Here is a 13,800-nt window from a genome sequence, read left to right as displayed (position 1 = left end):
ATGATAAAGCATGCTTTAAACACGATTAGCATCCCGGCATGTAGGCCAAGGCCGCTGAAAACAATAGTGTTGTATCTTTTAACTAATAACACAACAAATCACCGTTATTATGAGGCTTTTATTCGTGGTTCGCTACATACAAACGTAGTTTGGTCCTCATTTTATTTTGAAATAGCTTATGCCCGCGATCTCGTTCGCGTGGACTACACAAATTTCAAACCTCTATTTTACCCCTTAGGCTAGGGGTTGAATTTTCAAAAATTAGTTCTTAGAGGATTTCTTCGTCAAAATAGGCTATCTGCATGCCTTTTAGTCCGATCTGTCCAATAGCTTGAGTGTTGTTTTTACAGTCAGTCAGTTAGTCAGTCAGTCACCTTTTCTATTTTAACCGACTTTCAAAAAGGAGGTGATTCTCAACTCGGTCCGTTTTTTTTTAATTAGCCCCCGACCCAAAAAGAGGGGTGTTATAAGTTTGACGTGTGTATCTGTGTATCTGTGTGTCTGTGTATCTGTGTATCTGTCTGTGGCACCATAGCGCCTAAACTAATGAACCGATTTTAATTTAGTTTTTTTTGTTCGAAAGGTGGCTTGATCGAGAGTGTTCTTAGCTATAATCCCAGAAAATCGGTTCAGCCGTTTGAAAGTTATCAGCTCTTTTCTAGTTACTGTAACCTTCACTTGTCGGGGGTTTTATAAATTTTTAGTTTACACTTGTTTTTAATATTATATAGACATTAATCTAACTAATCAAACTCAATGTTTTGTAAATAGGTAGGTAGGTACATATTACGTTTTAAGAACTAATCTATGTCTGTGGCTGTGGTGTAATTATTCAGTTTCATCGTTACACGGTCTCAAGAATTTACATATTATAGTCCGTACGAAATGACTTCTCACGCGCCATTTTTAACCGACTTCAAAAAGGGAGGAGGTTCCCTATTCGTCAGAATCTTTTTTTGAATCTATGGGTCAACTGTCAAGGACTAAAATCGTACTTTTGACTTGATATTTGACATATAAAGTTAAATGGCACGTGAGAAGTCAGTTCAAGAGGAGTGCAATTTTTTTTACGGAAAACTGTAAAGATACTAATTCTTTGTACTTCTTTCTACTTCGTCTTTGATTTTCCGGGATAAAAAATAGCCTGTGTGCTAATCCAGGATATTATCTATCTAAATTTCAAATTTCAGCCAAATCCGTTCAGCAGTTTTTGCGAGAAGGACTAACAAACATACACACACACAAACTTTTGCCTTTATTTAGTGTAAATAGTCTAGATTAGAACGTGTCTATAAAATGACATTGACTTTGATTGGTAAATATTCAAATGAGAACCAAACTTAGTATGTATGGAGCGAGTGACGAAGAATCTCCAGTTAAATAATTTTTCGGCTGTCACCCGTTCGGCCAAGTTGGCATCCTCCCGAAAATCTTTAATTAGCACGCGTTATTCATTCACAAAGTTCGTCACTGGGCCTTTTCGCATGCGGTGGGTGTTGCAGTCAGCCGGTTCATTTTGTTTACGATACATTTGCCACGAACATTTGCCACTATTTGTGAGAAATGGACTATTTTTTAAAAGCTCATTTATTAAGAATTAGAGGATGCCCGCAACTTCGTTCGCGTGGATTTAGATTTTTATAGATCCCGTGGGAACTCTTTGATTTTCCGGAATAAAAAGTTGTCTATGTTCGTCCCCGGGATATAAGCTAACCTTGTACCAAATTTCGTCAGCATCGATTACACTGTTGGGGCGTGAAAAGGTAGCAGACAGACAGACAGACAGACAGATAGACAGACAGACAAACAGACAGACACACTTTCGCATTTATAATATTAGTATGGATTACGTAGCATACTATGGAATCAAAGACACTGCGCTTGGTTTCATTGCGTCCTATCTTAGTGATCGTATTCAAACAGTATGTGTGAATGATGTGAAGTCATCCGGATCAGCCTCACTAATGGGTGTTCCTCAAGGCTCTATTCTAGGTCCTTTCATGTTCTTAGTATACATAAACGATTTACCATATGTAGTCCAAAATATTTGCGATATCGTACTATTTGCTGACGATACGTCTTTGATTTTTAAAGTCGATAGAAATAAGGACAATTTTGACGATATAAATGGTGCCATATCTCAGGTAACTCACTGGTTTACTGTAAATAATCTACTTTTAAATGCAAAAAAAACTAAGTGTATTGAATTCGCACTGCCCAATACCAAGAACACAAGTAACATTAATTTAAGGATAAATAATGATATTTTGAAAATAGAAGAGACTACTACATTTTTGGGGATAACCTTAGATGCGAAGCTGCAATGGGGCACCCATATATCAACTCTTGCTGGCAAACTAAGCTCTGCTGCTTACGCGGTTAGAAAGATTCGACAATTAACTGACGTGGAGACCGCAAAGATAGTATATTTTGCTTATTTTCATAGTATTAAGTCTTATGGAATCTTAATATGGGGTAGAGCGGCAGATATTGGGAGAATTTTTGTATTACAAAAAAGGGCAATACGCGCAATTTATAACTTAAAACCACGCGATTCACTTCGAGAAAAATTTAAGGAAATAGGTATCCTTACCGTAGCCTCTCAATATATTTACAACAACATAATTTTTGTAAGACAAAATATTCTTAGTTACAAGAAGGTTGGCGATCTACACAACAGGCTGACTAGACACCGTAACAGGCTTGCGACTCCTACGCTCCGTCTCAGGAAGGTCCAAAAGTCATTTGTGGGAATGGGTATAATCTTCTATAACAAAATTCCTCAGTCAATTTTGGACTTGCCTTTACACAGGTTCAAAAAATCTATTAAAAATATGCTCTTGAGAAAAGCATATTATACTATCGAAGATTATGTAAATGATAAAAAAGCGTGGATTTGAACTTCGATTCGCTCCAGCAATGCGCAGGACTTCAATTGCTTTTATACATGGCATAATATTGTATATCAAATCTTTGAAAAGAGCAACCGCCGAGTTTCTTGCTGGTTCTTCTCGGTAGGAAAGGCATTCCGAACCAGTGGTAGATGCTTTTGACGATTCGAAAGAACTTGTAAAAGTCTAATTGAATAAAAACATTTTGAATTTGAATTTGAATTTGAATACAACACATTTTTAAGTGTGAAACAATGAGTAAAAAAAAATTTAAGTGAGTAAAAATTAACATCAATTTTGCCCTGTGTTTCATCATGATCATCACAACACATCGCCTGCCCACATCGAGCATGGTTCTCCTGTTAATAAAATCATAACCCTTCCTTTTGGCTTTGCCGCAGTCGGGTAAAAGGAGAAGGGCTTAGGGCATAGCTTAGTCACGCCTAAGTAATCCAAGCACCTATAGTACGCGACAGGTCGAGACGGCCCGCACACCCGCGCTAGCCCTGTGCGGGATAGCACGTGTGACGTGCGGGTGTGCGGGGCGTCTCCCCGCCTCATACCGCGATTGCCATCTCGACCTGTCGCGAACTACAGGTAGGTACGAATTGGCAGACTTGACACACCTTTAGAAACATTATCACTCTTAGATCATGATCGGGATCCACGTGGTCCTAACACCAAACTCTCTATGTACTACTAAAACACTTTCAGTGGTAAAAATTTTAAGACTCATTAGGCATTATTTAAATCTAGGTATCTAGGCAGGGCTAAGACTGAGGATTTACTTGTGAAGTAGATACTAGTGATTTTGTATATTTTGTTATGTATAGGTAGGTACATAGCACAATGTAACAAAAATGCATCAGATTAAGAATGATACATTGTACCTACAAATGAGTATTCCAGAAGAGGTGATTACCCTCTGCTCTCTAATACACAAACTAATTATAGCTCTAAAGCTTTAAAATAAAGTTCAATTTTGTGTGGAAGGTTACAAATTAAATTATTATGTATTATGGTTTAGCATAAATTGTGTAATTTCCTTTGGTGAAATAATTAGTTTGCGTTCTTCTCGTTTGGTGCGTGAAATGGGATTATAAATAAACTGCGGTTAAAATGTTGCGAATAAGGACTCTTGCGTGTTAAGTAAGTAGGTACCTAGAGTTAGGAACCCAATTTACATTAGGAAAGTAGGTTCAAAACAAAAAATATTAGAGAATCTTAAGAACGAGGAGGCAAATCGCTTCGTTCGTATCCATGGCATTTTGACCACGTACGGGTGCAAACCTTGGTGTTTCAAAACAGGTCGGCAATAGCAAGTCCAGCGTACATACTTGAATTAACAGGTCAGTGATGCGGCGCGATTGTCATCTGACTTCCGTAAACAGAACGACGGGTATAAGCCAGAGATATAAATAATATAAGTGCTATTTAGAAATAAATCACCGTAAAAAGAACGAGAAATGGTGGACTTTAGTACAGACTGTGGCGGCGCGCCAAACGGCCGAGCAGCCTTAAAACGAATACCGCAAAAAGTTGTTAAGTCCACCTCCGACAAACTTTTGGCACCCGGGCAAACTTGGGAGCTATACGGGTGGGCTCCTGTACTATGTATAAATATGATCAACCCCGGTTGTCTCTTTTTCAGGGTTCCGTACCTCAGGCCGGTCACATACAGTCGGAATTCCGTTTGGAAATTTCGATTCGAAATATCGATTTGGGATATCGAACGCAGTAAATCCATACAAATCTATGGACCAACCACATACATACAGTAGTTTTCCGTAAGATTTTTTTCTGATTCGAAATTCCGCAATGAAGCTTGTGTGCTCGGAATCCCGTACGGAAAAAAGCCATTCCGGACGCAACTTTTCCATATATTTTGTACGAGTCGCATCACACATTCGTTATTTCTGTACGGAACGTAAATCTTTCCTTAAAAAGGTGGATGCGAAGGGTCTGCCCGCGAAATTCAAATTTAATTTGGTTTTTCGCAATTTGTAAACTAATACGACAAAGTAGGCTTATAGCACTTTAATTATGCCAATGGCAGTATCATCCTCACAGGTTTATATAAAAATCTTTAGTTGAAAGGGTCCAGTTTAAGTAATTAGCTCTAGTATCGACTATAACTCACAAATTAGTAGATACTAGAGCTAAAAGTCGTGTAAAGTAAGCACAGATTTTCAGAGTGTAGGAGTTTAGTGAGTGTAGCATTTTCCTAATTTCATGAGAAAAGTCTCACTCACTGGCCATCATTATAACTTAAAGCACTTACTGACTAGTGCTATAAGACATTGCTACCAGCAAAATTTCATAATTCTAGGTCAAAGGGAAGTTGGTTGGTACCATAGGCGTACCTACTTTCCTTTGGGGTAGATTTTTTTGAAAGACAGACAGACAACGAATAAGGGTTCCTTTTTCCTTTTGAGGACGGAACCCTAAGAATTCGAAAATCATTAATTTTCAAATCCTGTGTGAAAATATTTCGTGATAAAATTATATATGCTGTATTGACAGTGTGTCAACATTTGCATTCACAGCCTGAGTGCCAATATAAATAATATATGTAATAATATAATATAATGCAGGCAACATTTTCCAATTTAATTTGTAAACTGACATATTGTACTCGTAAATGCCACAGTTTACAAATTAAATTTAAAAATGTCACATTTATGTCGTTTTTATTAAAACACGAGATAGGTATGTTATATATAAATGTAATAAACAATAAACATTATAATAATGATGATACACTGGTGTTGAATGAGCCGTTATTGGTCTATTTTATCATTTTCACTTCAAAGAAAAACAAAAATCGGGCGAAACGATGCGAGAAATTGTAGAGTAAAAGAAATTACTGCTAATATTTTAGCGTAATATTGTGAAAAAAACGGTCAAGTGCAAGTTGGACTCGCACACGAAGGGTTCCGTACCATTAATTGAAACAAATTAATAAGTAATTAACACTTGGGAACATTGTATAAGAAATAACACTTTTTAATTTTCATGGCGGCTGTTTTGAAATTTTATTATTTTTTAGCGGTAATAGAAATACACATTCTGTGAAAATTTAAACGTTCTACCTATTACGGTTCACGAGATACAGGCCGCTGACAGACAGACAGACAGACAGACAGACAGACAGACAGACAGACAGACAGACAGACGGACAGCGGAGGCTGTCCCAACTAAACTAAAAATGTCGAACGCTTTCCGACTCATCAAATCATAATTTTATTTGTATTCAAACTTCAAAGTGGACGTCGCGTCGTAACACAACGAGACGGGAGCAGGTGACTTGCATCTCTTCTGCGAAACGCTTCGAAGCTCAAAGAGCTTGTTGAACACGTAAATAATATGATAAATCGGCGCTGTCATAATACCATGAATCAAACCGTGATAGCTGACTGTCAAAAACTTCAAAAAATATTTAATTTCAGCATCATTTCGACAATCGTTTTCTAACAAGTTTACATCTTGACACTTGGGTCAAGGTTCTCGTATATTGACGTAGTGTCTTCTCTTAAATGTAAAAGAAAAACGGGTAAACGGGCAAACAGATGTGAAGTCAAATGTGTAATAAATAATAATTAATTAGTGATTTTCAATACTTTTTTCAACAGTTTTGCTTTGCTGCGATCTCATCTGTTACGTTACGTCTTTCAGCATGAGTCGTATTGCTAGACTTTCATAATGTAGAATAGCTCGAAAAGTTTCTTGAACACGTAAATAATATGACAAATCGGCGCTGTCATAATATCATGAATCAGAGCGTGATTGCCGACTGTGAAAACTTCAAGAAATATTTAATTTCAACAATCGTTTTCTAACGAATTTAAAGCTACTCTTGGGTCACGATTTATTGACATAAATAAAAGCGCCTTTTTAATAGCCTAATAATTGTGCTTGAAAAAATAAAAAAAATATTTGTCTAATACATATTCACATAAATAATGTTAAAAATTTTACTCTAAAACGCCATGAAAACACCGTCATATTTTACATGGTCGGCAACCTCTATAAAATCAAAGGAAATTCGTGTCTAAAGTGAGTTGTGACTCTCATCAGGGCTACCATAATGCGTCATCGTTAAGTAGCGTTCCTAACCACTCGTATTTTATAAGGGCCTCTTAAATAAAGGATAAATTTCGTAAGCGTTTTATGAAAAAATCCTATGAGAATATTTCAATAAAGCTGGAAGGTAGAGTTGGCTAGTACTCTATATTTATTTTATTGGAACCGCCACCAGAATACGGTATTTGCCTACCTATGTCAAAAAAATATTTCTCAGGGATTAGAGGTCAAAATACGTAAAATTCACACTTTTAAGTTTTAAGTCTATTAACCATTTTGACTTATCGATTAAAGTAAAAAAGCACGTTAAATCATAGTGACGTCACATGCCAGTATTTCATAGAAGCTTGCATGCTAAGCGCGTTTTGAAGTTCGATAAAAAGATATTGATTTGACTAGTTGTCAAACACCGGATTAGGTAACGATTAAGAAGTGGTGATCGTCTAGTAGTTGAGATGTTGGCCTCGTATTCGGGGGCGCGGTTCGATTCCGGCCACGCACCTTTAACTTTTCGAAGTTATGTGCGTTTTAAGCAATTAAAATATCACTTGCTTTACCGGTGAAGGAAAACATAGTGAGAATACTTGCATGTCTGAAAGATCTCCATAATGTTATGAATAGATTACTGAAGAGATTATGCTGCAAAATTCAACACGATTAACCCATTTCATTTATTATGATATACCTAAGTAGTAACTATTATTGTTAAGTTTGATTTTGTAGAGTTTTTAGTTTTTACCGCTGAAGACGAGAGTCGCGGTACACTAACAGTGGTGGAATTGTAATAAATTCCACCAATTAAGTCCCTGTCACATACAGCCATTCGCCGCTTTATTTTATTTACGAACGGACACACTTCTTTGATCTTTTGTCTGAACCGTTATAATCCGCCCGAGGATTTTTCGATATGACCTGAAATATTTACTTACCTTTTCATTGATTTTTTTTTTTTTGTGAATTCGTTCATAAAATTTTGTTGACCTCCCGTGCTATTAATTTTTTTTTTAATCTTTAATTCATTTTTAAATTGAAAATAATGTCATAGTTTTTGAATCAGTAGACCTAAACCTACTGGTTTTCAGTATACCCATTTCAGCGGTGTTTTCAAAAACTCAAACAAGTGCGAGTCAGACTCGCACACGGAAGGGTTCAGTACCATTTGCCAATATATTTTTTATGTTGAACAAAAGAGACGTTATATTTTTTTAACGCAAAAACAAACCATTAATTTAAAACATTTTGCACGTAGTCTTCCCTTTGCTCTGATACGAACCGCACAAGAAGAAAAAATAGTTTTAGGAACAATATGTATCATAAGCACTGTTAATTACATTATTTTTCATGAAAAATACTCAACATTAACCGAACAGCACGTGGGTAACTGAAGTCTGTATGTTCAAGTGGTGCTTTACATCGCGAATAAAGCCGAGCTGGGCTTATAACTATTCACGGACCTGAATAGCTCACTCGTATGATTGTACTGCTTTCTGCTCAGTTGGGGGAAGATTTTTGAATAAGTAAGTGAATAGTGATAAAGTAAATGGACCATACACTATTTCCGCGGTATATTCCACTTGGGTCACCTGGGTCATATCATTTGGGTGATCAGTGAAATAAAAAGTGGAATTATGATTCCACTTCATTTTTGTAACCACTTCATCCACTTCATCTCCATGTTATATGTAATACTAGCTGATACCCGCAGCTTCGCCCGCGTGGATTGGTCAGATCCCCTGCAGCATCAGGATTGAGGAGTTGGACTCCAAATTTTTTATGAAACAATATCGCAAAGTTCCTCTATCGATTAAAAAAGAAATGACGCAAATCGGTTCAGAAATCTCGGAGATTTCGGTGTACATAGGTAGAAAAACACAACTCCCTTTTTGAAAGTCGGTTAAAAAAGTAGCTTATGTTACTCCCTGGTCAATTCTCTACTTGTCTGTGAAAATCCCGTCAAAATCGGTTCAGCCGTTCCCAAGATTAGCCTTTTCAAACAGACAGACAGACAGACAGACAGACAGACAGACAGACAGACAGACAGACAGACAAAAATTTTAAAAACGTGTGATTCAGTTATAGTATCGTTCAAATAACCATATGACCTTAATATGCGGTAGTTATTTCGAAATTACAGACAGACACTCCAATTTTATTTATTAGTATAGATAGAGATTAGCGTAAAAGGTGATAGGTATACCTAGGTAGGTGAACAAAGTGGAATATACCATTTTAGCCGGACATAATTACTAACAAACATTTAGACAATAGCCAGCATACTAGTAAATCTCTACTAAATAAATCGGAGTAATCGTGGTTTTAGGTCATTCTGATTCGATAGTCTGGATGAATAAACACGAGAAATATCCTGGAATAATACCGTTTGTGGACAATTGTTTGTGTTGATAGGCAGAATATAAACAAGTTTTGTGATATTTAAAGAAATTATTTATCCTTCGTCAAATAACTTTTATCCGAGGAATAAATTTGAGGTTTCACATTTTTTCTATAGAAAATCTGTCAAAACGTCAAATTTATTCCTTATATAAAAGTTATTTGTCGATTTGAAAGTCGGCCCTAAATAAGCTGACGGTATTATACCGTCGAAGTGCAATATTTTAGAGCGTTTAAAAATGGTTTTTCAAATTTGAAAAAGCAGACAAAAATTGCAAATCCATCAATAACTTATACATAGATTCTTTCCTATTTACATAGTTCGATAGGGCCTTATTCATCATATTTACCAGAGCTTCATACTTTGTAAAATGTAGGGCATTCCTCATAAGCTTACAAATATTAAAATTCTGACCAACATAACCTTATATTTAACTACGTGTAATTAAAGTTAGCTCTTCACGACTGACCGATCTATTCGCTACATAATAATACGTCCAAGTTCCAACATTGCCTACCGTGCTCCGGTAAACAATAACAATTCGAGATATTCAACACATAAATATAAATCATAGACAAAGTCTTAAGAAAAAGTTGAGTAAACTTAACCATTTTTCTTTTTCTGAAGTCTTATGGTCAATATTATCTTACAGTTTGAATAAATTAACATAAGATCGCCCGATGCCTAAGCACCGTTCGTCGAGATAAGACCAAAATGCACACGCCCGACAAATGAAAAACAATAACAATTATGAAACGTAGAAAATATGACACAATGGTATCGTTTCTCAAGTTCATAAAAATACCAAAAAAAGTAAACCAGCACAAACGAAGCCTATGATGAACGAACGTCACACTGCCATTATTAAAAGTGCCTTACAAACAACGAACTGAAAAACTTAAAAATTCAAACAAATGTGAACTAAAAAAAATGTTAATTAATTAAAAAAATAACTGGTGCTTCAAAACAATAAATAGACTATCGAAATAATGTTAGTGAAGGAGACTGAACAAAAACTGTGTGAGTTTGGACCGAAGCGTTTAAGATGTTAGACGTTTTCCGTGGGTTAAAGAATCTTATCAAGGTGAACTATGTACACATCGATTCTCCAGTGTTTAGGCTGCACTACTCTATAACCGTTATCCTGCTGATAGCCTTCAGCTTGATCGTGACCACGAGGCAATACGTCGGGAACCCGATAGACTGCATCCACACTAAAGACATCCCCGAGGACGTGTTGAACACGTATTGCTGGATCCACTCCACGTATACCCTGAAGAGCTTCTTCAGCAAGAAGGTGGGTGTGGAGGTGCCGTACCCTGGGATCGGGAACAGCCGTGAGAAAGGGAAGGAAGATATGAGTGACAGGAAGATTTACAAGTACTACCAATGGGTCTGCTTTTGCCTGTTCTTTCAGGTAAGTCCTTTTTTTATCTTATATACTTATTATAGTAGGTACACTCGAGCAAATTATTCGCTTACCAGTGCACACAACAAAGCATTACATTATAAGTGCATAACTCGGTTATGTATGATTTGTATGTACTAAGGATCTCTATTTCTTGCTAGACACACACAAACACAGATTACCTATGTACTTCTACTTATCTATCTACCTAGATTTTTGAAATATATTTTTAGCTGTGTTACGTACCTATCTATCATGCCCATTGTTTCCATTTCTTTTCTCACGAGGTTTTCTTTCACAACGGTGAAGAAAGAAGCAAGTGATTGCATGAAACTTTTATATATGCTTAGAACGCACATCGTCCTGCAAATGCAAAATCCGCTATGTGACTTTTTAATATTTTCGTTTTTCATGCCATTTAGTTCAATTTTAAAAGGCGTCCGCGCCTGTAATACCTATTCTTTGTTTATGTGTGTTAATTGAAAAGATAACATTTTTAATTTTGACGTAACAATAAATCTGTTTTTTTTTTTTTTAATTTTTAGTAGTTTCTTCTGAATACTTTTTCATTTTCCACATAACAGAATTTGCATGCGCAGCGTCGACAGCTCCGAAAAGTCAGAGGTGCGTGCGTGTATATTAGTTTCTCGTAAAAAAAGTCTTAAGTACTAGACTCAATCATTATCTTCTAATACATTGAGCATTTCCGCCGGTTTTCCATAGAAATGGCTCAGTGCGGTTTGTTTTATCGGATGAATGAATAAACAGAGGCGGTACGTGTCCGAGGAGATCCATTAAGATGACGGATCAATTCCGTTAAGCACCTGGATGTAATCTCTGTTAGAACAGAAATAACTTATTGGAATTCGACTCAGTCCGATTCATGATCGTGACTAATGCAAATATGATTTTAGGGAAACTCTATTAAAAGATCTATAACCACAGATCTCCCTCAGTATGTTTCTTTTTTCTTTTACTTCATTCACTCTGTCTACGCACTGTTTTTATTATCCTGTCCCTATTACCAAAGGTTAACTAAAACAGAATACCTCTAGATGTTAAGTTGGTTTTATTCACTCGGCAAGGGTCTCTTCTCAGAATGAGAAAAGTTTAGCCTATATACTTACTCACTAAGTGTGGATTGGGCAGACTTCACAGTTCACACCCTTTTGAAAACGTTATAGAGAGCTCTCCTGGCATAGAGGCTTCCTCACCCTGTCAACTTTCACTTTTGAAGCAACTGATATTTTTAATTGCTTACAACGCACATAACTAACACAAGTTAGAAGTGCGTACCTGGCATCGAACCCGGGAGTCCTGGGATAGGAGGTTGTCGTTTTACTACTAGGCTGTAACCACTTCTGAAACTCTTTATCATACTAGATGATAACCGCGACTTCGTCCGCGCGGATTTAATTTTTCAAAAATCCAGTGGGAACTTTTTAATTCATTCATATTCCAGTCATACCCCAGGACTTTAACGGCCGTATTCACAGTCATTACTATGAGGTCTCACAGTGCGCTCGAACGCATAGTGTAGGTTCCACCAATATCATTGTAAATTGACGTGACACAGTCATCTGATTGATGGAACCTACACTGTGTATTCGAGAGCACTGTGGTGTTACTGTGCTTTAACTGTATCCATGCAAAAATTCACGTCGATCCGTTGCTCGGTTGCAGCGTTATTGAAGGACAGACCAACAAACAACAAACTTTCGTATTGATTATATGGGTAGTGATTAGACAAATCTATTTTCAAACACGTACCAGATATAGGGAAAGGAGAAATTCAGGTCAACGCGAGATTAGCTCGATGAGGCAGGTAGCTGATGTCGCAAGATCAGCTGAGGCCTTAACTATAACAAAGGCAGGACTGTTTACATCAAAACCAGCTCAAATATTTTTACTATCCGTTCAGTTTTCAGTGACGATTCGTTAAACATTTTAATCTAGGTCGTTACACTCTTCTTACGCGCTTCTCCATACAAACGTATATTACGCCTGTTATTCTATTCTTTATTTTTCATGTTCATGCACAAATATTAGTATTTTCAATTTTCAAAGTAAGATAACTGTACCAAGTGTGGTATCATAATATGAAAGGGCTTGACCTGTATATTCTAAAGCAGATTTTTATTTATTTTTAAACCCCGACCCAAAAAGAGGGATGTTATAAGTTTGACGTGTGTATCTGTGTGTCTGTCTGTGGCATCGTAGCTCCTAAACTAATGAACCGATTTTTAGTTTAGTTGTTTAGTTTTTTTTTTGTTTGAAAGGGGGCTTGATCGAGAGTGTTAATGGTATAATCCAAGAAAATCGGTTCAGCCATTTGAAAGTTATCAGCTCTTTTCTAGTTACTGTAACCTTCAAATGTCAGGAGTAATTTACACTTGTTATGCATAACATTTTTGGATTTATCGTGCAAAATATCGGAAAAAATACCCGAATACGGTACCCTCGTTGCGCGAGTCTTACTTGCACTTGACCAGTTTGTTGTCTTTGTCATTTGTATCGGATTACGTAACAGAGAAAGCTATATTAAATTATCTCCGTGGACAGAGCTTAGTCTAGTGGACTCCGTAGCAACACCGCGTGGTGTCACGTTGATGCATCATACAAGATAACTCTTGGATCAGTTTAAAACCAGGTCGCTCTTATTAGAGTGAGGTGGTGAGCACACTTAAGGATTTGCTTATCAATGTATTGTGCTAATTAAATCACACTGACCTGTAGACTGCCGCGGCCGGTTCTTGAACTATGTTTTGTAAGTAGGTCATACCTTAGAAGATAGATATTTCTAAAAAAGACAAATTAAGGCTGAGTTGTATAGAGCGCACTTGGACTTTCCTCAGACTTAAGACACTGTTAAAACGAGACAGCGTTATACCGCTGGCATAAATCTGTCTCATTTTACCTGAAACTTAAGTCTAAGCAAAGTCAAAGTGCGCTCTATAGATTTGTCAATCAAACTCAATGTTTGGTACCTACATCAATAATTTGGCAAAAATCATATTAAAATTATG

At 36.7% G+C, this 13,800-nt stretch overlaps 1 protein-coding gene across 3 annotated transcripts in view; it reads left to right on the top strand.

The window, feature by feature from the left end:
- Positions 1-13,800, top strand: part of LOC123864145 (innexin shaking-B-like) — a 75,583-nt gene that overhangs the window by 40,129 nt on the left and 21,654 nt on the right. For 2 of the 3 annotated variants that reach the window (XM_045904420.1, XM_045904419.1), the window contains exon 2: positions 10,019-10,783. In XM_045904420.1, coding sequence (XP_045760376.1) covers positions 10,412-10,783 — 372 coding nt within the window. In that variant the 5' untranslated portion in view covers positions 10,019-10,411. Of the gene's footprint in view, positions 1-9,929; positions 10,784-13,800 lie in introns of those variants that run through there. The other variant, XM_045904421.1, reaches the window with a different exon arrangement.

The sequence above is a fragment of the Maniola jurtina genome, chromosome 4 (assembly GCF_905333055.1).
Source record: "Maniola jurtina chromosome 4, ilManJurt1.1, whole genome shotgun sequence".
Taxonomy (NCBI): domain Eukaryota; kingdom Metazoa; phylum Arthropoda; class Insecta; order Lepidoptera; family Nymphalidae; genus Maniola; species Maniola jurtina.
This window is presented reverse-complemented; position numbering and strand designations above follow the sequence as displayed.